This window comes from Ostrinia furnacalis, unplaced genomic scaffold (genome assembly GCF_004193835.3).
Source record: "Ostrinia furnacalis isolate ACB-3 unplaced genomic scaffold, ASM419383v2 OfSCF7086, whole genome shotgun sequence".
NCBI lineage: Eukaryota > Metazoa > Arthropoda > Insecta > Lepidoptera > Crambidae > Ostrinia > Ostrinia furnacalis.
This window is the reverse complement of record NW_021137325.1, coordinates 360,194-388,118: the sequence shown is the minus strand read 5'-3', so window position 1 is coordinate 388,118 and position 27,925 is coordinate 360,194. Positions and strand designations below refer to the sequence as shown.

The following is a 27,925-nucleotide window of genomic DNA, read 5'->3' as shown; positions in this document are numbered from 1 at the left end:
AACTTTGGAAGAGATCCAGATACACAACTTTACAGCTTTGGAGTCGAAAAACATTTTCACAGCAAAGTTCTTGAGCAACGGTAAATAGCAACCCTGACAATTTTCTTTTCATTTAATGTCGATCTACGAAAGTAGGCGTCTTATTGACGCATTGGAAGTAAAATCTATCAATCATTATTATTATTACTTATCACGCTTGTTTAGTAATGGTTTTCACATCTGGTAAAATTACTACTTGTGTCAAACAATCGCATTTCTCTTAAAACATTTATTGAACGCCAAATTGTAATAAAATGTACATGACAGAATGACAATTACGTAACACAATCAAAAAGGTCTATAATAACAAATTTAGGGATTTTGAAAGCATTCGTAACTAAAGCCCAGAATTTTAATTACAACCCTTGTGATTGCTCTTCCCAGTTTAATTAACGGATTACAATTACAAGTTATCAAAGTATGTATATAATTAATTATAAAATCTATCGATCGCGTCTCAACTTCAGATATTTAATTAAAAAGCCATCAAAACTGTTGACCTTGGAGAAACGTCTTGGGGCAAGTTAAAGAATCTTTTCAAAATATGTTTACCCATTAGCGCGTCAGCATTTCCCTGAGTAGGTACTTTGCTTGCGAGTCAATCAACAAGTTTATTACAAATACACACACTGTTCCTAACAAAACAAAACATTTAGACCCATATTAACAAATAGCGCTCAAAAGTAAATTAAAACTTAAGTTAATGACAGGTAAATAATTGGGTTTGAATCGACTTTTGAACGTCGTTTCATAATAAGGGCCTCGGACTCAATCACATAGTGTCAAGAAAGATACGGTCCTGAAACACAACATACGAGAATATCATGCATCAAAACGCTAGTAACCCAAACCTGTTCGGTCTATTCATCAAATATACACGTCCGCAGCATGATGGATATGACGCGGTAGGGGTCGGCGTTGGCGGCGGGCCGGCGGTCCTCCAGGTACCCTCGCTTGTCCTCCGACACCTGGCGGGGTATCCTGACACTGCAGCTTCGGTTGGCCACACCTGGCACAAATAAAAAAGTAAGTGTTACAAAACGACGCACAAAACCCGAACTTCAGACTATTATTGACCCAAATATCGAAATCCAACCAATCAAAGACTTAAAGCTATGATTGAAATTCAATCCAATTTGAGCGCAGTCCTACTAATATTATAAATGCGAAAGTTTGGATGCCTGGATGTCTGGATGTTTGGATGTCTGGATGTTTGTTACTCTTTCACGCAAAAACTACTGAACGGATTTTGATGAAACTTTACAGTATTATTGAAACCCGAATAACATATAGGCTATAATTTATGACGATCGGTGACAAACTAAATTTCACGCGGGTGAAGCCGCGGGCAAAAGCTAGTTTCGTAATAAATACGGGCCAGAAAATAGGAAAAGGTAACAAATAAATTGTTCGTGTTTGATTACCGCGTATAACGTGTAATTAGTGCCCAAATTGGAAGCAGACATTTTGCTTCATTATGCAATTAAACACTTAATCATCATTTACAATTATTAGAGCATCACGTACATTATTGTGACAAACTACGTAGGTAAGTAATTTTCATTAAAAACTATTTTTGTTTGGACTTTTTAAGTAAATAATATATTAGATTCAAGAAAAGAATCGACGAAATTATCCCTCAGGGCACGACGATCCATTTCAAGACGATCCATTTCAGAAAAACTGAGAAAAGTTGAACTTTATTATTTTCCGTTTTCCACACCTTACCCCAGAAATGGCGGAGTAATTGTATGATTCTTGTTAGAAACGTCCATCAACCATCGGCTTACGAGATGAGAAGTTTTTTTTAATAAAAATTAAAATTAAAATTCATAAAATTCATTTATTTTTGCAAATAGGCTTTAAAAAAGCGCTTTTACACACAATCAAATACGGATACCAAGGAAAAGATTGGCAGAAATGTAAACAGTCAACTCGGTATCATTAGTCTTTTTCCCCTACTAAGTAGAGGAAAGAGAGAAAGATTGTTTCATTAATTTTCGTCTTTCGCTCCTTAATTTACAGTAGTAGACAGAACATCAGCACACATTTTTATTGAAAAATTGCACTTTTAATATGATGCTAGGCAAGGTACAGTGCATAACTTGATGCGCAGTCGTTTGCATTTTGCAACTGTTACAGTTGTGTCAGATAACAATTTGGTTTCTTTTTATTCTCATGTAAGATATTGTGTTTTCATGGAATTTCGATGGAATACTATAGTCAGTGTCTGAGGGAGAGCACGGGAGGGGTGAGATTCACATATTATGAAGTAACAGAGCTTACGAAGCTGAAAGAAATCTGAAGACTCGTTGACGTTTGACGGTCTCATACCTTAGGCAATGACAGAGGCCAGACCTTTAACATTATAATTTTTGAGTAAGTAATTTTACTATGAAAATAATTTTGAAAATTAGTAAAATTTACTTTCAGTTAATCTTTTTATCTCAGTAAGCAGACAAGGTAGTAATATATGAAAAGATGTTAATTTACGTTAAAACTTAATCATTAAGTGGGTATGTGATTGGCTATCTGACTACGGTCCAGCATCGTATGACAAACAAAGGGCGGGCGTTAATAATGACATCGCATCAGTCATGTGGCCTCATTACATATTTGAAAAATGGATTAATTTTCCCTTATCTATTGGCTTTCATTATTACCTTGAAATAATAATAAATAGCTCGTAGAACTGACGGCTGTTGGGGCAGATAAATTCTGTAGCTAGGCAGAAAAAACGTTGTGTAGGCACAGAATAAATACTAGTACTACGATGTGGGCCGACTGGATGGAGCGACAATAATTATTCTTTTTGGTAAAGGTCACGGGAAGGACCTGGATACCGCAGCGCAGGCAGCACCAGCCGTTGTGGAAATCCTTGGGAGAGGCCTTTGTCCTGCAATGGACGGCACTAGCTAAGTAAAAACCATAAAGTTAATATACATAGCGGAATAGAGAAACAAGGAACTGAGTCACTAGCAGCAACACTGTGTGTTAAAAGAGATGCATGATGCCGTCGCCGTCACGTCAAATAGAACCGTTTTTGCAACTATTTTGACTGTTTGTTAGCACATATTGGCACGCTGAAAATTTGAACACTTGATATTTTCAGATTTTACATTAGTGAAATCGTGGATGTTTATGAGAAATAGCGCTTCAGAAACGTGGTGACTGGTTCAGTTATCGATTTATTGTACAAAACAGTGAAATAATCCTGACAAGGAATATTAACTTTATGGTTAAACGTAGGTACGAAACCCTGAAACCCACACCACAAAGGTCCAGATATTAAACAGTATTATCGAATCTTATTACACAAAAGCCCTTTAGGTGACCCAAATATCTCTCCCAGCCTTATATTTATACCGACCTAATTTCTCAAGTTATTGATCTATTTGCGTGAAAACATTTTCCAAAACCCTTTCAAGAAGCTCTGTCGTGCACCGTCGAGGATTTATTGAATGTGTAAAGATGTGATACAGTCGCACATTACCTAAAGACGTGAGTACCTACAGTCGACACATCGGATTACCATTATTTTTTNTATTTTTCGTTGCAAAGTAGCAGCTATTGCAACTACATAGGAATCTATATTGTTTAGGTTGATGCACTGTCGTTCGTACTAGCAGATGCTCTACAGGCCGGTAAGTATAAGTACTGGGTGTCTTGTCAACTTGCGTTGACGTGGAGCTAATAATATTTAAAGTATTAACGCAGCCTAACACCGCTATAAATGTAAAATACGGTTTAAGAATTTTGTGTGTAAATAGTAAAGATTTAGAATACACTATTCCATTATATGATTGTACAGACAACAGCACATAAAGATGTATTACTGTGGCATCTTATACAGTGTGAGTCACGTTAAAGTGTACATATGAAAATAGATAAAACTAGACCTATTTTTATCGACAAAAAAGAGGTCAAAAATTTTTTGAGATTTTTTTTTTATTTTTTATAGATGGTTTTACGAAGGTAATACGATAGAGAATAATACAAAGTAATAAAAACTACCGATTATAGGGACATTTTTTGGAAAAAATTATCAAATAACCAAAAAAATACGAATTTTTAAGCAGATTTTTTTCAAAAAGTATCATTTTTTATTATTTGTTGGCCTTTTTTGTGTATTTTATGTATTTTTTTAGTATTGCCTGTTATTTAGCATTATTACTGTTTTTATTTTATCAGGATATACCGCTTAGTTTAAAAGTTATTACGTTTTCTTTACAATAAGTAATTGGAAGAAAAAAAATTCGATAAAAAATTAAAAAAAAATGTCAAAAAATTTTTGACCTCTTTTTTGTCGATAAAAATAGTTCTTGTTTCATCTATTTTCATATGTACACTTTAACGTGACTCACACTGTATAGAGGCAATAAGAGCTATATTTCAACAAAAACATTTCACTATACCAACCCGTTCGTTGCCTCCACCATAACTTATTTCCGCCTCCGCGCCTCCTAAGTGCGTTTTAGCGATTTACATCAATTTAACACGTTTATTTGAACTAAGCATTTAAATTGGCAGGCGCTAACTCAAAAACAGGTGGGAACAGAACATTTCATACTGGAGGAATAAATACATCTAAATTGCTACATAGGTGCACAAAACATATTCTTCTTCTTCTCAGTCGGTACACTCTTGTCAGAGTGGTCGTGGTCATCATTTTGAATCACGATTCAGAGTGATGTTCCTCGTAATACGGCGCCATTCACTTAGTTGCGGCCTTGATCTGGTCCGTCCATCTCATTAGTGATCTACCACGTGGTCTGGTGCCCTCAACTTTTCCCTGCACTACGAGACGCTCTATGGAGTCATTACTGCGCCGAGATACATGACAAAACATATAAATAAGTCATAAGTATTAGAGTGTCAGACTTTTATATCAAAATAAAACATTATCTTTTATCACATTTTATGAAACTGTATTCGTAATATTATATTAAACTTTTCCTTTTCGTTTGTGTCCTTAATCTTTCCAAAATCACTGGACCAATTCAGCAGATGGTCGATACTTTTTTTTCACTTTAGAAAACGATTGTTACGCGGAAATAAAACAAACCCCGTAAAATACTTGGCCACGTGTAGAAGTTTAATAGATATTTGCTCACGAAATATTGGAGTTTTTTTTCCTTGTCAACACCACAGATATTTTATTTATAGTTGAAAATCCCAAGAAACTGTTCATCCTAAATCAGTATGCATTGCGCAGAATCCATTTCGTAAACCTACACAGAGCAAAATGTCACGTATGGAAAAGACCATCTTTCACTGACATTACATTGTCAATGCGTGGAGAATTGAAAAAGTAAAAAAAATAATGGGTTTCTTTTTTTAGAGATCTAAGTGAAGTCAATTTGTTGATTAAAGCTTTTGCTTGATAAATTATTTTATTATTAAGAATGAGAAATTGTAATTGAAGTTCCAATACTCTCTTTGTGTTTTATAAAAAGTTGATAGATTTATTATGAGCAAATAAAAGAATATTAAAATTGAAGGAGGATAATCATTGTTAAATTATATTTACGTACTTATTAAAGCTCTTTGTCTGTAATAATAAACACGAACAATATGTTACTTTTTCTAAGCGTTACCAAAATACGACTTCTGTCTGAATCACTTTCATAATAACAATAGAAGTGAAGATAACATTCAAGGTATCTGTTTTGACGATAAATAATATGAATATGGTTACAATGTATAGTGAACTGACACTTGCCTTTTAGTATTCGTCTTGGTTATTCCCTAAAGACGGCACACGGTAAAAACAATATAAAGAAACAAACTGTAACAAAAATCTTTTCCAATTTCGGTCACCATCACTATGCAGAAGGAAATTTTTATTAACGGAAATACATTTCCTTATAGTCTTGAGTCTATGATAAACCAGACTTAACATCATTTTTCTTGGCATGTTACAATAAATCAACGATGATGACTTTGTGTTAATCGAAATACAAGATTTATCACATTTTGTGCCAGTACAATTGTCCATGAATATTAGGGTGGTCCTTATTTTTCGACTTTTGAATTATCCCCGGGGCACTTTCTCATTCGATTATATACCTCTAAATATGAAATTAGCTTTTTTGTTTTTTTTTTTGGATAAGATTTAGAGGTCGCTACCAGCTGTCAAAATATTTACTAAAAGCTTTGAAGATCTTAAATCATGGTTTCATAAATGTTTTATTTAAGTGTTTATATCACATTTTAAGTGCAAATGAACATCGCATAGATAGAATAGACAATCGCTTCTTGTCCCCTTCTCCCCTCAACCCCTCTTCTGTACTGACCATGGTACCGACGCGTCGAGATACTAACAAGTAAACTCTTATATCTTAAAAATAATTGATTCAAATATGTACATTGTACATAATATCTTAGTTCATAGCAACAACAATAATTTTGTAATATTTTTATTTGGCTTTGGCTAAAAATAAGATCCTAAATAATCGTCATAACTTTGGAACGGGACGTGCAAGGAATTTCTGAATTTGTTAATAGTTTTAACATATTCTTAACAATTTTTCAATACTATAAAAAGAAGTGGAAAGGCTTTATTTTCTGAAATAAACATGTTGACGATTTCTTAAAGCGTGCGGTATGAGTGCTCCTATTTATTGGCCATAACATTTTTATCTTAGGTTTAACAAATTTTTAAACTTCATCGCAATGTTTTAACATATTTTAAGTAAAACTTCCTCGATTTTTGTTAAGATTGAAGCAAGGATCACTCAATCCACATGCACATTTTTTCTTGGCATGTTACAATAAATCAACGATGATGACTTTTATGAGAATTTGTGTTAATCGAAATACAAGATTTATCACATTTTGTGCCAGTACAATTGTCCATGAATATCTTTAACAGAAATAGGAGTAAAAGACATGAAACAAAAATGCAAATATGCTAGTGCTAAGCCAATTTTGTCCAAACGTGACTGTAATTTCGAATTCAACCAAGCGAGCTTCACTACTGCTTTGAGAAAAATCTGTTTAACGAAAGCATTTTCGAAGATATTGAAAATCACTGAACAAATCTGAATATTATAGATCTTATCGGGTGTAAAAAAACCTATTTCAAAGCCGAGTAGGTAAATAACCACACATTTTACACATCCTTTTTGCCACAGAAACGTTGTTATGATTTTTCTCTCCATAAAAACCTTCTGTGGGACTTAAAGAATATAATGTGAAAAAAAAATTGCCTCGAGTTTTGCGCTTAGCAACATTCTTATGAATAAGAATAATAATACACAATAAAGAACTTACTTACTTACTTACTTACTTACTATGTTTTATAGATTTTGAGACTTTAAAGGTCAATGACAATATTTTCAAATATTTTTTTTACCCTAGACCATTGTGAAGCGGTAGGTAAGTAGGTAGCCTACCTGTAGCTAAGTATTTGGAAACTTTTCTCAAGGAACATAATTGAATTATTCTAATTATGCTTATTCACATGCTAAAATAAAAAAGTATTCAAAAGTAATTGATTTACATATTTTGTTATTCTTCCATAGGTATTCAGCTAAATCTATACATCTATACTAATATTAAAAATACGAAAGTAACTCTCTGTCTGTCTGTTTGTCTTGCTTTCACGCCTAAGAAACCACAACCGATTTTGATGAAATTTGGCATAGAGATAGTTTGAGTCCCGGTAAAGGACATTTATCCTGGTTTTTGAAACAGGGAGGCGCGCGATAAAGTTTTTCTGTGACAGACAAAATTCCACGCGGGCGAAGCCGCTTTCGGAAAGCTAGTACTTATGTATATATCAGACCGGCCAATCTGCCAGCACCCGCTCTTTTTACTGTAAATTTGTGGCGAGCGAGGCCCTTTCACGGCGGATTAGGTTTGCCAACTTCGGTATTTCCCGTGACGCCCCGTTGTATTACCATAACCTGAAATGCCCCGTGAGGACACGCCTTATTCCGTGTATAACTAAAATAAGGCATCAACGGTGGAATGATGATGATTCGTGGATAAAAAATGCGTGAAAAAGACTACAAAATAATTACTTTTAAGCATGGAAATATTCTCGTAGTCACAAAGTCATTACGTTACACGTACCTAGGTATTTGCTTTTTACGAGCTTTTCTTTAGTTTCACCTGTCCGATGTTTTTAATTTTCCCATGTAAAATAAATATTAGGTATACCTAAATGAAAGCCTATGTGATATGAATACATGAAAGAATATTCTAAGGACGACGTCTTCATAAATAAATAACTCACAAAAAAGTTAAAATCCTGTGAAGGATGGTTTTTTCATTAGCCAGTCAGAAAGATAGCCATGCTAAGGGGAAGAGACAAAAATAACGCTGACGTAATAAAATGAAATCATTTGACAAGCCGTTGCTTAAACGAAAAGAGATGTCAACTTATATATATTGTATGTAAGTATATATATTGGCTCAAATTGTTATTGCTGTCATCTTTCGAAGGTTGTCTTCAAAAAGCTAAAGCTTACAGCGTTTGGTGAAACCGAATTCCTGCGTTATTATGCACCTCTACGTGGTTTGAAGTTATTTTGAGTAACAGCATCGCACGCTCGCGCTATGACGCAATTTAAATTCTGAGCAGCTTATCTAGCTGCACCTTGTCTTGTACACACATGGAAGCCTTTGTCAAAGAACTTAGACGCGATATAGTCCCGTATGTGCGGCTTGGCTGCTTTTGCTGGTGAGCCAATGGCTTATTACATGCATGTCATCGGATATTTTCGCGAAGGTTTGTCTTCGACAACCTAAGTCTGCAGGCACGAAACTGGCGACGGCCGAGCGACGGCGAGGTGACGCGACGGCCCGCCGCCGCCCGTTTCATGCGCGTCACCATAATAAATTATACATAGATACTGTCATGTTATTGTATGCATCGCCGCCGCTCCGCCGTAGCGTTGCCCTGCCATCGCTCGGCCGTCGCCAGTTTCGTGTTCGCAGACTATGCCTATGCGCAGACCATTGATTTTTCGTCGGCCGATAGTTTAGTCGGGTCAGTATGGGCATGTACCTATTGAAGTGCGCACATTACGCCGATTCGATTTGGCCGATTCTTCATACAATTTAAAATCGGGCACAACTATCGGCCAACTAAAAATCGATGGTCTGGGCCTAGTCTTACACTTACAGCGCTTAGTGAAAACGATTTCCCATCTCATCAGGTACGTGCTTACGTGGTTTTTTTTTTTAATTCTGAATTTAAATTCTGAACAACTTGTTTTGTAACACATCAGAATAGGATAATATTTGATGTAAAATCGCAACTACACAAAATGCCACAGTGTTTACCTTGGTGTGCCGTCCTCTTTGCATATACACTTACATGGAAGCTGCATGTCAAAGATCTTACATGCGCGGCATGCCGCTTTTGCCGATGAGCCAATGGCTCAATTTATTACATGCATAATGTCATCGAGTATTTTTGCGAAGATTTTTCTTTCGACAACCTAACATTACAGTGCACGCAATTTGAATTTTGAACAGCTGGTTTACAAAACCACCTATAAAAGCACCTGTAGACAACTAAGTAGGTATACAAAGTTCCAAAAACGCCTCAATTCAAACTACACATAACGTCACAGTGTTTTCCTTGGTGTGCCCTCCTTTATGTAAGTACTTACAACCCGGTCAAGTTAACTTCGCACCTAGCTGGAATACGAGTCTCCCTCGCACTCACCTGCACACCTTTCTATGTTCGCCGCGTCCGTACCAGCGCGCGTCACGGCCGCCAGATGCGCAGTTAACTTGATCGAGTTGTAGATGGAAGCTTTTGACATAGAGCTTACCTGCAGTAAAGTCCCGTATGTGCGGCATCCCGTTCTTGCCGGTGAGCCGCCTGGCGTTGTCCGCGCCGTTGTTCGCGTCATACTCGTTGATATGGGCACCATGACGACGCGCCAACTTGTCTATGGCACGCTCTATCACTCTGTTGGAAAAAATAGACTTTTTAATAACACCGCTGCTGCACTGGTACTTACCAAATAAATCTTTTTTCTTTCTTTCTAATATAAAGTCAAAATGAACCGTCAGTCCAATGAATGGCTCTAGCATGGCAAAATATTTTTACAAATATTTGCATTAGATTTTGTGCATCTCCGCAAACATTTTGAAACCGGCATTAGGCGTATTCAGAAAATAGAATCTGATATTAAAACCCCTTTAAAGCTATAAGTAAGAAAAACATAGCGATAAACCTTTTAGCTAGTTAAATGAAGGAAGCGATGGCAATTTAGATAAGCAGACCCGAGCTCGGAGATTTCCGTAACATTCCGATACTAATCCGATTTTTATTGATTGGATTTGTCGCTTAAGCTATCTAAAGGCAAGCCTTTTCAGTATATGGTACAGTGGTATTTATACTGAGGAAAGTCTACGTGAGACCAGAAACCAAGTTTCGTATTTAAATGACTTTGGCCATGGTTTTTACAGTGATTCCTTCTCTGCAAATGTGCTTACAGTGGTTTAATTTTGCGTTAAAAGCTTTTACTTTAACAATATTACTAATGTTTGATTTATCCTTATCATCATCAGATCATTTAGTTTCCACTGCTAGGGCACGACTATTAATATGACAACGTTATTACCAGATGGACGATTTAGCCTACAAACCCCACGACCAGACGTGTTGGGGAGGTTTATGATGTGGCAGTCATCGTCATCATCATAATTTCAACCACAGGACGTCCACTGCTGAATATAGGCCTCCCCCAATGAATAAATTTCCACATCACCCGGTTAGTAGCGGAAAACGCAGCATAACAAGGTAAATAATAAGTACTTACAGTATGCCGTCGTCCACTCTCATGTCCTTTGTGGAGAAATAGACGAATGTGCCATTCCCGGGCCAGTCCGGCACCGGCTGGGGCTCGAACGTGGCTACCGTGCCATATTCTTCCGCCAGTCGTGCCAGGATGTATCGCGCCATCCACAGGTCATCGGCTCCTCTTAGTCCTGGACTCGGGCCTACCTGTTAATGTAATGAGCAAATTAAGCTGTGTAGCAGGTAACATGAACACATGTCAATGAGCTAAACAATCTTAGCTCAATAGCAATCTATTAATTATGCGAGCAGAGCCAAGCTTGTGCTTAGAGGTAATGCAATTAAACAAGTAATCACAAGGTACATTACGGACCAAAGCTATCTAATCTAACCCATTATAATGAGCCACCAACCATGTGAGCAAAGTAAATCTGCTTTCATAGATTTAGCTATAAAATATGAGGATTTACTGAATCGCGAATAAGTGCGAACTGTCAGTCAACACTCGTCTTTTGTAATATGATCAAACAAGGGCTTTCGACAGGCAAAACATAGTTTATAGTTCACTAAACTTTATTAGCTTGTGGTGTGCCGTGTGAGTGAACTCTAATATAAAAATTCAGTGCTGCTAAGAGAGATACAAAGTTTATAGTCTCGAGGTTTGTCTGAAAAATTATGTGTGTTCAAATACTAAGTTACTTAGGTAATTCCGCAATTTCCGTATCCATTAAATTGGAGTTATTTTGTTAATGAAGGTTTACTTGTTTTTATTGTTCCTTCTTGCTGAAAATATTTTTGACTTGACCGTTCGTTGATTATACAACCCCTCCGTGTCAGCGTTTATGTATTCAATGCCTTAATTAAGGCTAAAACAAAGAGGAGAAGCGAAGTAACTTTTAGAATTTGGAATTTATCTTTTCATTAGCTTTTTTTCGATTCTTTGATAAAAAACTTAAAAGATACTGTATAAAAGCAGAATTCAACGTTCACAAACTAGGACGACGCAATCAGTTACCTCAGTGACAAAGTGACAATACAATTTTGACTGCATGAATGGCTGAACCTCACCATTATTATTCCTGACACGTTTCAAATTTTGCTTGTTTTGTTCCCTTGGAGCAATTCATGGCCCGTTCTAAAGTTTTACGATTCCATTTAAATATTCGTTTCACAAGTCTTTACGTTTGAACGAATTTTGTTTTTAGATTTTTTATTTATTATATTTATTGTAAAATAACTGTTTTTATTACAAACAAATGACAGTAAAATAGTTTAACCGTTTTAATAACAAAATAAAAATATTACTAAGTAAGTATAACACTATTATTTGCTTGAAAATTTATTCAGGATGATATTATATTATATTGATCAATATACTCGTATGTATGTACTACATAATTAGATACACAATACAATAACACTGCCGATCCTAATTCAATTAGCTGAGGGAATTTGTAATAGGACGAATCTGACTCAGGCAAACACGTTAATAACATTCTAAGTCTGGAATTCGATTAGACTTGAAACGGTAGACCTAGGTGTTGACATTATTGAAAATGTTAGCAACTTCCTTGCTACTTAGACTTACTACGTCAGACGCCACGAATTTCGTGTTTTGGAATTAGATTACGTCCTCTGCATCAGATTCCAATTTTGACACAGAATGAGAACTCTGTTTTGTGTTAGGACTCTGACACCAAACAATAATATTCGACTTCTTTATATTCGAGTGTCTAGAGGGTTTTCAATTTTTTTTTAATCTATATGTATAAATAAAAATGAATTGCTGTTCGTTAGTCTGATTAAAACTCGAGAACAGCTGGGCCGATTGAGCTGATTTTGGTTTTAAAATGTTTGTCGTAGTCCAGGGTAAGTCTAAACGGTGAGAAAATAAGGAAAAATTGCGATGGCTTATTATTTATTGCCTTTAAGGCGGAACAGAGTTCGCCGGGTCAGCTAGTTAGAAATAAAATTAATCAAGTTTGTAGTCTTTTGTCCAAAACAATCTATTGTATTTATATTTCTAGGGTTTCATGCGACTTATTAGATCTTGAACAACAAAGTCGAATAATATGCTTATAAATTTCTCTATTAGTCTAGTGCTACAGATGAATCCTACGGCACTAAACTTGGTTCTGTTAACACAAGTTGCCATGTAAGTTCCACCACGAGTGCGATCATACAAAGACATAACTCGCAAACTCTCCAGACTTGTCAAACTCTCTCGAAGTGACAAGCCACAATAATGCAACGTCGTGATACACACGCCCCCATTTTATACGATGTTGACAAATGATAACAATAAATCGCAGAAAGTTCGTATCGCCCGCCCTTCGGCAACTACGCGTTGTTATATAAGTACCGGGCTAAAAACGGGGTAGTTATAAGCTCACTCCGTTACGTGTTCAGTTCGCCTTATTAATACATGCACCGAGTGCAGGAAGTTACAAAAATTATAAATACCATTTTGCACTTAATTCAAATTCATTTAACCTTATAACGCTACAACCGACAGGAAAGAACTCCAATAATGTAAATCAGGTGAATTAAATTCGCCGATCTAAACCATATCTGCGAATTATCGCAGTCTTTGGATTTCTCCATCTTCTTTCATTCGCGAGGTTATTACAGTCTAATGTGATTATTTCATGATGAAAATGATGCCCGTCAATTTAATAGCACTTTACCAATTCATCGAATAAAAAGTCCCCGATCCGTTATGAATTAATGATATCGCTTTTTCAACATGATAATAAGATAAATCAAATGAGAAAATACCTACCTGGAAATTCCACTGAGAAGGCGTAGTGCCCGGGTTGATGCCATTAAGTTGAAGGCCCGCATATAGACAACACCTGCAGAAATATACAAACAATTCTGACATTTTTGAATACAATTTGAGAACTGTTTTACACCAGGTATATTATTTTCTTTTAAATAAATCATCAGTAAGCTATTATTTTTATACGAGAGAATATTGAAAAAATAATAAACAGAGAAATATTGGGACATAACTAAATAAGTCATGATAATGACAGATTCCAGGAAAGCAAATGTAGCTTCTCACAGAAAACTGTGATTTTTACGTAACGCTTTTTTTTACTTGCTAACTTATTTTGTCGTACTGAAGTAATCAGCTGGCTATAATTTGCTCATAAAATGTTTATTTTTCCTTTTGACCCTAATTCGTATGCGAGAAATTAAGCTGACCAAGCATGGCTTTTGTTCCGTTTCGGGAACAAAGCGGAATTGACGAAAATATTTTTCTTGATGAAAAAACATTGGCATCGTCAAATTTAATTCGCTGCGCACGTAAATCATAACAAAAGGCCCGATAACGGTATTTTTAATATTATTGATATTCATAACTAACAATATCAGAAATACAATACGGTTTATTTATGGTACCTTACAGGCTGCACCTTATGTAGTTACAACAAAGGTGATTTTGCAACAAAAACTTATAGTCTGATCTTTACTTAGGCAAAAGTAGAAACAATATTGTTACAGTTTCTCTAGAGGCTCTTTATTCAAGCTTTGGGACGTCTGGTTTATTTGTCTTGAGTACGTATAAGTGCTTCAAAGAGAGCCTACACTACATACGAAATAAGGGCTTATTGATTGTAGTTAAGTGCACTTAGGATAGAACTGAACATGATGAAAATCGCAATCAAGCAATCGATTTAGGTGCTCTTTCTTAATAAGTTGTACAAACTAAGTAAAGTGTATTAATGTGAGAATGGTTAGATCTATGTTGAAAAATTTAATCAATGATCGATCAATTTAGAGCAGTAACATTATTTTTCATGAAATATTTAACAATGATATTTTTACCATTTAGCTTTTTTCCTTTTTGAGATACACTATATTATGTGGTCGTGATCCTCATCGATGAGGGGCCGAGGAAGAAGAAGAATCTTTTTTGACTTTTTGTATACTTATGATTTCGAGATTTCAACGCAATAATTTTAGTGTAATGTGTAATCACATGATACTGAATAATATTTTAAAATATTCACAAAAACTTGTAGCAATCAAATTAAACCGCTACGAAGTTAAGCTCACCTGTAGAACGCTTCCATGAGGTCCCTTGCTACGATCTTGTTGGCCCCCGTAGCACAGTAGTACGGGCCGGGCGGCGCGGGAAAACCGCCCGCCGGCCAGCCGAGCGGCCGCCCGTCCGTCGTAGTCAAGAAGAATTCTTGATTAAACCCAAACCACGGCTCCTCTACCTCGCCCTTCTCGCATAGCATCACGCAGTTCTTTCTGTAATTTGTAGCTGTAATAAAGATGAAAATCGTTTTTATTTTGGCGGTCTCATCGTTCGAAGTAGACAAACCCACGAACAAGAGCAATGAAAACTTATGACGTCATTCATTCGCCAAATCGAATAACCCGATATTCATTTGTTTGAAAGAAACTAGAAATTGAATATGAGTAATTCGAATAACAATTAAGTTTCAGGGCTACAGTTCCCTAACTTACAGTGACAACTATCTATTAGTAAGCTAGGAACAATTTAATGTCCACAACTGACAATATTCTTCCTTAGAAATTCTGACAGATAGCTTCCAAACCACTGAACTTACAAACCTGTTATCGTTTCACTGAACATTTCTAGAACATTAAAGTGTTACTAACTCCTTACTCGTTTATAAATGTAAGTTATTAGGCGTATCATATTTAATCAATTTTACAAAGTATAGTGATAACCGCATTGACAAACCGGCCTACGACAGTGACAAATGACGCAAATCGTTTCAAGCAAAATGTGGGTAACATTTCCCTGTAGGTAACTCAAATTTTAATTCAATTTTAATTTTATAACTCTAAAGACCATATTTTCAGAAGAGTCTCAGAAGTGAAACCACACAAATATATTTTCACAAAGGATTACTTAGTTGTTAAACACTGATTTTCCCTTTGGTGTTGGTAAATGTTTTTTTTAGTTAGTCGCCCATAAATTCTTTGTACTTTGTAAATAATAGTGTGGTAATGAAATATTTATTAATTTAAATTATTATTACCGGTTTGTAAAATAAACGTGCATAAGTAGTAACAGCTTGTGCAACGGACGACCGCTCTAAACGGAGGCTTCGAACAAACTAAACTACTGTCTACTGCTAATGACAGCCCACTAGGGGGGAGACGTTGACTCGGGAAGTCAATTGAGTGTCTCTTTTTAAGTTTTTTATAAAATGTTATTTATTACTACAAAAATATTTAAATTAAAATGTTTTACATACTTACAAATTCTCATTCAAGTCTGATAGGTTGAATTTTAAGATTTGGTCCTATCACAGGTTTGAGTGTAGATTCATACTTTTCGTTCAAATTACATCTAAACTGAAGTATGGTACGTACACCCACAATTAAAAGCTTTGATAGGGGAAGAAACATTTTTAGACTTTACAAAACAAAAGTATTTGAAAACACAAATTCAGAATATAACGAATTAAATTATTTGAATGTTTTTACACCTTAATTAAAGGAAATAAGGTCCAGCGGGCAGCTGTCCCCCTCCCTGTTGAAGGGTTATTCACATTATTTCTTGACGCAACGTAAACATTTCACTGAGATGGGAGAAACAAAACTTCATGAATATTCAAATTTCTGCGGACGTTTACACAATAGCAAGGAGCATAAATCAACGTTAAAAAAATTTAAACCTGTTTCCTTTCTCAAAATATTACCTTCACATCACAGGGATCCAATCGCGGAATACTTCTCTTACAGTTACATTTACTCGAACAATAACAATATTAGACCAGCAAACGGGAAAATAATTAAGGCTACGAAATTGGGTAGCTTGTAGGAAAATTGAGCAATCAGCAGCTTATTGGGAATATAATCAAATCTCGCGTCAACAAATTATTCTATGTATCCTATCCTACTAATACTTATTATAAACACGAAAGTATGGATGTCTGGATATTTGTTACTCTTTCACGCAAAAACTACTGAACGGATTTTGATGAAACTTTACTGTATTATTGTTTATAACCCAGAATAACATATAGACTATAATTTATGACGATCTGTGACAAACTAAATTTCACGCGGGTGAAGCAGCGGGCAAAGCTAGTTTGAAATATATTTGTTCAATGCTAACGACTACCACAAGAGTATGGCTACAAAAAAGCACAAAAATTGAATGTTTAAAAAAATAAAGCATGATGTAAAATAAAGTGCGCTGTTAAATATTTGTAAAGACTAACGTCTAGAGAGAGCATTCCTTTTTGAAAATTATTCACTGCTAGAAAACTATGCTATCCCAGACTCACTACCTTCAAACGGTGTAATTACTTTTACACGGGAAATTCCACGTTTCCCGAGAGATACCTTTTTGTGGCAAACTGAAAACTACGCTACTTTAACAAATTAAGACTCATTTAGGCCGGCAATACACGGACCGCTTGAAGTAGTCAGGGTCGACAGCTTCAAGCTGCGACTGCACAGTGAACTGCAGAGTTCTATGGACGCATATACACGAACCGCTCGAGCAGTTGCAACTGATTCGGGCGATCGACAGCACGGTGAATTTTCATCGTGCGGTCAAGCAGTCGCCAGCCATACACTGACTGCTCGAGCTGTCGTCAGTGCTTCCTCTTCAAAATCCATGGTGCTACTAATTTGAAATTGCCCACCGCTCGAGCTGTTGAACCAACTGCTCGAGCAGTTATCACTGGCAGCTTCAAGCTGTTGATTCTTGACTGCAAGAGCGGTCCGTGTATTTTGATCACTGACTTACTGCTCGAGCTGTCCGTGTATTGCCGGCCTTAGATTAACATTTTTTCAGCGCGTATATGAGCTCGATTTTTAAGCGCGTTTAAGCGCGCTTTTGCCAGACCATGTCAGTGAGCGGGAATGAGTTAACTCAATTTGCTATTTAAGTTCTCAGCGCTATTAAAAAAGCAGCGAAAAATTTTCCATGGCACTGAAATATAACTCAATTTTGACGCATTTTCGCATAGATTAAACTAACTATAAACTATGACTGACTACAAACTATGGGAAACTATCTGAGCTGAGCCAAACTAACTGAGCTTAGAATAGAACTTTATTTTATATTCACAAACACGTACGTATAAGTACTCGTACCAATACAATAGACAACAATATGATATAAATAAGTATAGGATACTTTCTTTTTAGCTTAGCTCTTGGTCTGCAACCCTCATTAGATTAAATAGGCATCAGACGTACATATAAAAACACAGAAGGAATTCAGGCAATCGGGTTAATATAAGCCTTCATCTAACGAAACAAAAACGTATACACAAGTCATTGTACACTGAGTCAGTCACTAGGAATCGAACCCAGAACTTCCGCATCGGGTGTCCCACTCTTACTACTGGATCGAGGCGTTAAATATACTCGTATTCGCGGGAGTCACCTCCGAGAAAACACGTCGAAATGAGTGCTAGCACGTAACTTTCTTTAGGTTCGTTTAATTTCTTTAAGCACGAAATGTGGCCCTCGTGTAAGCTCGTCAACGCTCGTTTGCCAAAACGACCGTAAAATGCGTCGATAAAACTCTTATCTGAAAAGCCTTAACTGTCCCCCAAACAATATATGATCTCTGTTATAAATCCATACGATTTTACCAGCTTTTAATCCTTTTACATGGTTATATTTGGACAATTTATTTTTTATTATATTTGGACCTTGAAACACGGCAATGAAGTTTAAAATTGGTTGGAACTGTATTACACATTTACTTACATATTCGCCGGTCCCGGTGTCTGTAATCAAATCTTACAAGTTTGAATTTGTACCCACTTCCCAAATTCTGATTGACCTACAATTTTGCATAGCAAAGGTTATCAAAATATTAAAGGAATGGTTACTTTGTTTTCATTAATAGGGCGTCGACCTTTATTCTCAAACAAGTGAATATTAAAAAGAAACGAATTTTGTTTTCCCGACCGGTCTAGTTAGAATACTCAGCTGAAAAAGGATTGTATTACTTACAGGTCGGTTGATAATTGTGCTGGTAGGTGTCCGCCAGAACCAATATATGGTTGCCCCGTCTGAATGGGTCGTGGTAAATTACTTCGGGGAAAATGAAAGTGTCCGAGTTGTCGGGATTCGCTTGCGCCGTGTTACTGCCGTCGAAGTACCAGATGGGCAAATCTGAAACAAAAACGGGTAGAATATCAGTCTCGTTGTCGTCGTCGTCGAACAACGTCACATTGACGATAGGGTTGATAAAAAGAACACGGTCTCTGTACTGCGTTAGAATAATCACATCCGTCGGTGTTTGATTCTGTAGATTCGATGCGTTTATGAATTCTGAAAAATATAATATAATCCCGTCAATAATCAATTAATAAGAACTTCCTATATTATAATCTCTTAATCTTGCATTATAGAGAACGTAATATTTAAGCGTCAATACAATCAAGACGATTATACGACATGATTATAATCTCATCCTAGTATATTTCAAAACAAATATGAGTATGCCCGCCTGAAATCAATTTAATGTCACGATAAAATTATATCGTAACTGTTGTGCTGACCTGTGCGGCTGGATAAATGGTAAATAAATATCAAAATCATTAAAACGTAATTAGGTAGGTACATGTCTAGCTAAAAGTATCTTGTTTTGCATAAAATGGTTTATAAGAGTATTAACAGTCTACCTAAAAAACACTTCAAAAACAAAACGAGACTAAATTTCTGTATAAATTAAACACGAATAACATTTCAAATTGCTAAAAACGAAGCGAAGTCAAAATAAATTGCGGATTAACACAATATCGAAAATAAATCCGGATTTTTTGCAAAATTGATGGAAATCCAATAATGAAACATCCTTATCCTACTTGAAGAAAAGTATCCTCATCTATTGGAATGAGACTTTTATGCCTTTATAAATCAAATCCTCAACGTCGGCATTCATTTATTTTAGTCAGTTCATCCTAACCAGATTTTTTCCTAGATAGAGACAGACTCCTATTTTCTAGGACTTAAATTTTTTTGTCCCTTAACCCTCGTTCACTGCAAATAGAATGCTTGGTTAAGGAAATAAAACAAAAATAGCCTTTCAAATGTTTGCATAAGTGTATTTGCTAAAGGTAATGTGTGTAGGTAGAGTTATTATTGCAATGAGAAAGGTAATCTCATTTTCTTCATAAATCTTATAATTTCAAATATATTTTATTACGTTTTTACAATACAATAAAAAGTGTTAAGTACTTAGTTTCTCTGATATTTGTTAAGTGAATAATATTGGGACTAGACTTTTTAAATTAATTTTCCGGCCAGTTAATAATGACCGTTCATTAATCATGCTGATCCCAGCATCGATATTATTAATTATTGAAACATTTATTCTCACAACATTGACGTCATACATTCCACAACAACTTTTATGACATCGGTGTTTGGTGTTACCCATACTCAAAAAGTATTGAATGAGCAATAACAAGCCTGAGATATTCGTATTTTCAGTTGACTTTTATTGTATTCAGAGAACCCAGCTTATCATAATATGTGAGTTTTTATTGCTGTGTTTGTTGAGATGTTAGGTAGCTATTCAAATCATCATTTGCGAAGATAGTACTTGTTTCTTTTTCTTACAAAATAATATTGGGACAATAATATCAAGAATATTTTCCCAAGAAAAATAGTATTTAATTTATTCATACGCCTACTGAGAATTTTAACCTATTGACGTAGCTGTAGGATGTAATGTCTATTATTATAACGTAAAACGGTATTTTTATAAGTGCCATAAAAACGTAGATTCTGTTTGAGGTAGGTATAAAAATATTTTTTAAATCAAATGATAAATAGCATTTCTAAATTAATGTGGATGCGAAATATTAAGTTAACCCAGCACAGTGGTAGGGTTAATACTGGAACGTGTAAAAGTGCTTTTTAAAAGTCTACTTGCAAAAATAAAATGAGTTTTATGAGTTTTTTTATGAGTACCAAAGTTATTATAATGCAAAACCTTAAACTTCGGACGTATTATTTCAAATAAAAAATAATCTCAACGCTTTTCATCCTCCAGACACCTGTATCATGTACAAAACTTCTAGCTCCAACACTAAACACTACAGCTGTAATAATTGCTGGTATATTACGCTGTAAGTAGTAATTATTACCTTTATGAGTTTTCGGAATGAAGTCAAAAGTCCTGTCCTTAGACCTCAAGTTGATCCCAGTTCCGTCCACCCAGACATAGCTGGCCAGGATCGCATCGCACGGGACCTCCAGGTCCTCATACTTGCGCATAGAGCCCTTGTTCAAGACCACCGGCGTAGTATTCATTGTAGTTATTCCTGTGGAATGATTTTCAATTTATGGTAGTTATGGGGTATACCTACTTTAAATATATTGGCAGCTATGCTCGCATTGTGTGACAATGAGTTGATGATTGTCATCGCTAGGTTGCTGAAGTTCTTTAGCTCGGAGTAAACTTCGCACACATTGATTTGTTTGGGAAGAAAAAAATAAGGAAAGATGGAGAAAACGAATATAGTTTCAATTTATCCGCTTTAAAGGAATTTGCATAGGAATAAGGTAACAAATTTCAATCACGTCCTTAATTCCATCCTTGTCAAGTGATCTAAGCGTTACTTCGAAATCCAGCTTTAGGCCAAAATCCTTTCTATGTAATCGGCTTAGTCGAGTGCCGTTTTCCAAGCTGAGCTGTTCTTAGGTGCAAATACTTACAATTATTATAATATTTTGCTCTGAATAGAAATGAAAGTAACATAAAACATTAGCCTATTAAAAGCACGTGCCAGTGCAACCAAATCCCCGTAAAACATGATAAGTACTTAAGTAAACAAATCTTCCCTTTTATAGAGCGTGTCAGAGAATAATAAATTGCCGATGCGAATCACAGATGATCTCTAGTAATAATGTAACTTTAAACTAGGCCATCGCTGCGTTGTCTCAGGGATTAGGAAGCGATGCTTAGGTATTCATCACATTATTTTACATGCAATGCTAAGACGGTAAAGAAACTCTTGTTTCTAGTATAAAGAGTAGATTCTTTTCTTTATTGGTATTGCTACTTTCAACACCTCATGTCCGTTTTAAACTTTTTACGAGTTCGTAACTAAAAAAACACGAAATGGTCATAAGTTGAGAGCAAAATATAATTTTTATTACCTCCTGGCTGGTATGATGGAAGCTCACTCATAATAATTTATCCAAGATAAATTTAGAGTCTGTGAAATGAAAATAACATTATTCTAATTTCTACAACACTCCCTAATTATACTCGAGGTAGGAGGATGTAGTGTCGTTGAACTAATTGCAAAATTAAAGTCTGCAACGATAAAATAAACAGAGGTTTTTTTAATACGTTTGGCCATGATGTTTGGAGTCTACGTTATTAGCATACGGAAACCCTTATGTACCAGAACCCAATTAAGTAACGTAAAACAATACCTATGGGTACCTACATTATTGCCGGATTTTGAAATTTATGGGAAAATTGCTAAATCCGATCATGATGCATAGGTAAGCCAAAGGTAAGCTTGGACATTAATTATATTAGACATAAAAGACGGCAGAAGGGATTTCCCTCCATTCTGACTTGCTAGGTACTCTACATTATTCAATTCTCAGATTTAATGAGATTAACTTACGTTGATGAGTCTACAAAATAATTTTGACGAAATTACTTTACAATTTGAAAAAACCACAACATACAAAATACTGACTTTGACGTTTTTGGAATTTGGCGTTTAGGGTTTGTAAACGATTAAAAATATAATTTCACCAAAAAGTATTTAGATTCATAACAGGCCAGTAATTTTGTTCTACGAATAACTTGTAATGTATAAAAATAATTATGTAGTGAGTATTAAAATACATAATTGTGAAACATTTAACATAAGTTAAATTATTTAGCTAGGGTCACTCTAAGATGTTTTTATAATTAAAATAAAGGAGGACCTAAATGTTCTTCTTTTCTTTGATGTCAAAATGTCATTAGTTAAACTTCTCGGCAGAATGACAACTGACAACAGAGATAGAGTTGTTTAGAAATACTTTTGGAAGTTTACAATAATTATTTCTAGATTATTTTTGCACACAAAATTAATCATGTGAATCATGGCTTCTTATTCAGTATTTAGTATTTCCAAAATTTTCACGATAATTTTGATTATATCATTCACAGTTCCAACTGATTGTTCAGAAACAAACTTGAAATCAAACAAACATCCTCTAAATATAAACTCCTGGGACCAAAGTATCGTAAACACTAGCTCGGGTTTTACGACTACTGAGAATTCGTTAAAACTAACAGTGAAAAAATGGCAAGTTGGCAGAGTGAGCCGAAAACATTACGAGATTGTCAATATGTTGTGGAGGAAAACAAAAATATTTATTAACCCTGAGACTACAACTCCGTCTGAAAATCGTTTTAGAAGGAACCATCGTACATCGACAACTACAACCAAATATGAAAATATTAAACCACTTACCCACAGCTCGCGGCTACCTTCAGCATCATCTACGCCAAGTTATATTGAATTCTACTACCTGGATGATAACGATGACCGCATTAAGCGTAGAGATTCTTTACTACCTACTTTGACATCAAATACACCACAGCAGAAACCAGTTCGTGATAATTTATTTATAAGGTCACCTATCTTGTCCCTTCGTGTTAATGATCATCTTATGGATTCCCTTCCTAAAACAAATTTGGCGATTGAAAAGGAAAATCCTGAAACAGCACCTCAGGCAAGTAAGCGTCCAATTATTAACCAAAAACCAAGCATATACGGCTTTTTATCCAATAAATTTAAAATAGATCTAGCACCTATGATAAAATCAAATAACCATTTGTTTAATAATAAACATGATAAGAAACATGTTACTACCGAAAAGTATTTTGATAACGAAACTTGTCCTGTTACAACTGAACCTCAGATACCTGCGAATTTAACAACACTTTTAAATATACTGAACACTCATAATAAGACACACGACGATGTGCTAACTTTTACGCCAAAAAATGTTAGTATTGAATCTCAGAAAATAGAAATTACTACTGCTTATGATAAAATAAAGTTTTTTGAAATGTATGATCAAAATACTGTGTTGCCTATGAGTATCATTAATAGAATAAGAAATAAAGATGAGTCTGAAAATATGGTTATGGAAAATGAGATTAATGTTATTCAGAAAGTGAACCTGGAAGATGTTGATCATAATATAGGATACCATGATGGTACGAAAGTAAAGAATGTAAAGAAACATATTGATGAAAATAGTGCACCAATAACGCATAACATGAACTCTAGTAATTCTGAGCCAAAACTTAAATTCAAAACTGTGATGTTTCGTGTTAATAAAACAGTTACCAAGAAAACTACAGAGGTAGAAAATCCACTTAGAGATTTAAAGAAACATCAAAGTGATGCACTACTATGGAAAAATTCTAGCAGGATCGCCATGTGGTCTGAATATCCATTTGCAGCTGTCTACATATTCGAACCTTTACAGGTATGAAATGAGTATGCAGCAATACAATGACTAGAATTAAAGCTAATACATTTCGCGTTTTATACAGATACACTGTGATGCAGCTGCCTTAAGTCCACACTGGTTGGTGACCGCTGGATCCTGTTTATCTCGTTTCCACCGCAAGGATCCTCTGACTGAAGGCCGTTCAGCTTTCGTGGCGTATTGTGGTCAGAACTGGTGGCAACCTGAACGAGTAGCTTATGTGAAGTACAGCATCGTACATCCGAAGTTTCATCCCAAAGATACAAGAAGATTTCTGTACAATATCGGTATGTTATTACAACATTATAACTTTACCATGTTACTGATTTTTAATCAAATTAGTGTTATTATATGCGTTTGGTATTTTATTTTTAAACCCATTTAGGATTAAAATAATTTTAAATAAATGATTATGGTTGGATCAATTTCAGGCCTCGTTCAAGTCGTTGGCTCAATGGCTTCATGCTTCGGTTGGGCGCCAATTTCGCTGATGTCCCATAACTTCGCTGCCGATGCTGATGGGTCCCTGGCTACAGCCGTAGGATGGGGTCTAGACAGGTATTAGATGAAAGTTATTAACCGTGAAATGTTAAAAAAAAACTTCAACAATTTGAAATTATAACATGTTTTTAGATACGATGTGAGATTTACGTCTGTTGAGTTACCTAGAGTGCCACTGTCTGCATACAACGGTTTTGTATACTCCACAACATGCCCTGGCAGTAAAGGTTTCGGGTAATGATACTTTTTGTTTACTTTAAATTACAATAATTTGTTCTAACTTTTAAAAAATTGATTAAACTTTTCAGTAAAGTGAAATTGTACAGCGACGAAAGTGTAGTAGTGAGGAACAACATGTATTGTTTATCGCTGCCCCCTTACTCCGGCGAAGAGAACGATCCCATCCATGGGAGTCTGCTTCTTGTTGGTGGCAAACTGATCGCTTTGTACTTGCAGGTGAGTAAATTATCCGATTTACGTCCCTACGTAAACCGCGGGATCCAACTGTATCTATTTCTGGCGTGAATGAATTACCTAAACATTTTTATTGGTATCGAAAGTCAACAGGATGGTGTAAATATAGTGACGGTTTACATTTCTTGTATCAACTACAAATAAATAGTTTAATGCTTACACTGAATCCTGTTTTTAGAAGATTTATACTGAAAACATATTATGAATTTTGAATGAAATGGATTATTTTTTAATCGTTTTCCTTTTAGCTTCATTCCAATACAGGGTGAAATTTTATCCTTAACCGTTGCAGTTACATTTTACACTAACACTGTTTCAGATGATGGCTAAAATTGTAACCCAAATCAATTGAAGTTAGAAATAAGCAACGAAAATCTTTTAGCATCCATTACCTTTATTGGTCCGTGTCAAAAAATATTTTTTGCGTGAAGTAATCCGTATGTTTTCCAAATTGAAAGGACTTATTTTTTCCCGTAACTACTTTACCGACCTACTTTCATTAGGCAGTAAGAACTTCCGACCCATAACTACTCACAACAGTTACGCTACTTACCTTGTCATTTCATTTCAAAATACCTCTTTCATATGACTCCTCGTGTAAGCGCTTAGTCTATTTACTTGGCAAAGTATTTACGGAAAGCGCCGGCTTTTCTTTCGTTGCTTCGGAAATTAATTGGATTTCCTATTGCTCTGCTTGCTTGTGGTGTCAGCTTCTATCTTTTATTTAATTGGTTTTATCTAAACTTTTGGTTGTTTAGAAAAAACTGCAAATGAAACCTATATACCTGCAAAGTGACTATCTCTGTCTTAAACAATTTTCACGCAGGCAAGAAAGACATTCATGAATACATGTAAAAGTTTCACAGTCACCAAAAAAAAAAAATGTACATACATTTGAAAAAAACCTTAACAGTTTGATTGTAGTGCAAATCACTCAATTGCATACCTTAGTGCATTACGCAATCTACATGGTGAAACGTTAAGTGATCTCACTCGAATATTTCTTAACTATAGGTACAAGATATTAAAAAACTGGTTACTGATCCTGAAAGCGCTTAATGAGCTCTTTCAAACGGTACCAATAATAAGTTACAGAATAAACTGGATCTATCTGAAAATTCAATGTTTCCAGCTTCCATACTAAATGTATGCTAGACACACAATATTAGAAGTGTATTTTTTTAAATTTAATAATAAATACTTAAAATAAACTCGTAAATTGTATTCTTATTTTAAATTATTAATGAAAAACATTGGTTTTAGGCTTTACTTGCTATAATATTGTCAAGAGATGAGTGTCATGACTGTGGGTACTACTAAATGTATGGAAGAAGGAAACATTGAATTTTTGGTTAGATGCAGTTTATTCTGTAACCTATTATTGATACCATTGGATAGAGCTTGTGAAGCACTTTTAGAATCAGTAATCAGTTTTACGATATCATATGTAGTTTTTAAAATAATGTGACTTTACCAAATGTATGGAAGCTGGAAACATTGAAGTTTCGGATAGATCCAGTTTATTCTGTAACCTATTATTAATACCGTTTGATAGAGCTCATGAAGCACTTTCAGGATCAATAACTAGTTTATTGATATCTTGTATAGTTTAGAAATAATCGAGTGAGATCACTTATCGTTTCCACCCTGTATATCGTGTCTGGTTTTGAGTGCTGCTAATTATATTACTCACACATTATTGTTTGGATAGGAGGAGCGCCGCGTCTGGGGCGAGCAGTCGGCGCAATACACCGGCGTGTGGCGGCTCGTCCCGTGGGTACACGAAGTGGCTCGCGAGCCGGACGAAGCCGACGGCTTTGCTATTGACATTTGACCTTAATTGTTCCACTGATAGTGACGATATGGGGCTACTGTTTAAAATTAAAAAAAAATCAAAAATATAGTTGTAGTTTGTGTGAATACACCTTTATATTGTGACTATATTATTAGGCCTGGCTCAGACACGTACGGTGACTGCGCGGTTTCTGGGTGGTTCTCATCTAGGCGATGTACTGAGGCGGTAGCCGTGCGGGACAGTGCGGTAAGGTTTGTTGTACGAGTAAATAGACTTTAAAAAAGGAGGAGGTTTTATGTTCGACTGTATGTGTATTTAGTTCCTGTATTGTCTTTTGAACCAGCCTTTACTCAAGACTCGAAACTGCAATAGACGTTTTGAAAGCCACAAGAACGCTTTAAAGTAGACTCTTATGTAAAATGCCTTTACTAAGCGAGACAGATATAAATCTTGTTGTAATGAATATTGCTCTTCATTAATTGACTGTAGTGTGCTAATAACCATTAAGACTACACCTCTCTCGAACACAACAAATAGTTTGTCGTGTCGACCTGTGGCTTGAACGCTTTTAATCAACCCGCTACATTACGGTCCCCCTCATCGTGTTACTCTGGATTTAGGGATTTATGTTACGTTTCTGTGTGTTTGTTACAAGTTTTTGTGGATATTTTGTAACCACGTTTTTCTATTGTTTTGAAAAGTTGTAATTATTTGTTTCTTTTTTATTATGTTGTATTTTTTTACTGAATAATAAAATATTTTGTTGCAATTTTGTTTGTCATTGTTGCATTTGTTTATATATTAAAAATAAACACTAATATTCATATTTTTTAACACAATAAAGGGAAATTAAGGTCGAATAA

The 27,925-nt window shown here is 35.3% G+C and overlaps 2 protein-coding genes across 2 annotated transcripts; one reads left to right on the top strand and one right to left on the bottom strand.

The window, feature by feature from the left end:
* Positions 1–283: 283 nt before the first annotated feature.
* Positions 284–22,498, bottom strand: LOC114363380 (glutamine synthetase 2 cytoplasmic). Its single transcript, XM_028319066.1, has 9 exons — positions 22,420–22,498; positions 21,938–21,996; positions 20,923–21,099; positions 18,779–18,940; positions 14,870–15,083; positions 13,587–13,659; positions 10,827–11,011; positions 9,831–9,970; positions 284–1,048 (listed from the first exon to the last, which is right to left on the bottom strand). Exons 2-9 carry the CDS (start codon positions 21,966–21,968, stop codon positions 900–902), a joined length of 1,131 nt encoding a protein of 376 aa, XP_028174867.1. The 5' UTR covers positions 21,969–21,996; positions 22,420–22,498; the 3' UTR covers positions 284–899.
* A 1,409-nt stretch (positions 22,499–23,907) lies between these two features.
* Positions 23,908–27,696, top strand: LOC114363385 (uncharacterized). Its single transcript, XM_028319080.1, has 6 exons — positions 23,908–24,289; positions 24,357–24,579; positions 24,724–24,850; positions 24,926–25,027; positions 25,102–25,249; positions 26,979–27,696. Exons 1-6 carry the CDS (start codon positions 23,936–23,938, stop codon positions 27,099–27,101), a joined length of 1,077 nt encoding a protein of 358 aa, XP_028174881.1. The 5' UTR covers positions 23,908–23,935; the 3' UTR covers positions 27,102–27,696.
* Positions 27,697–27,925: the final 229 nt, after the last annotated feature.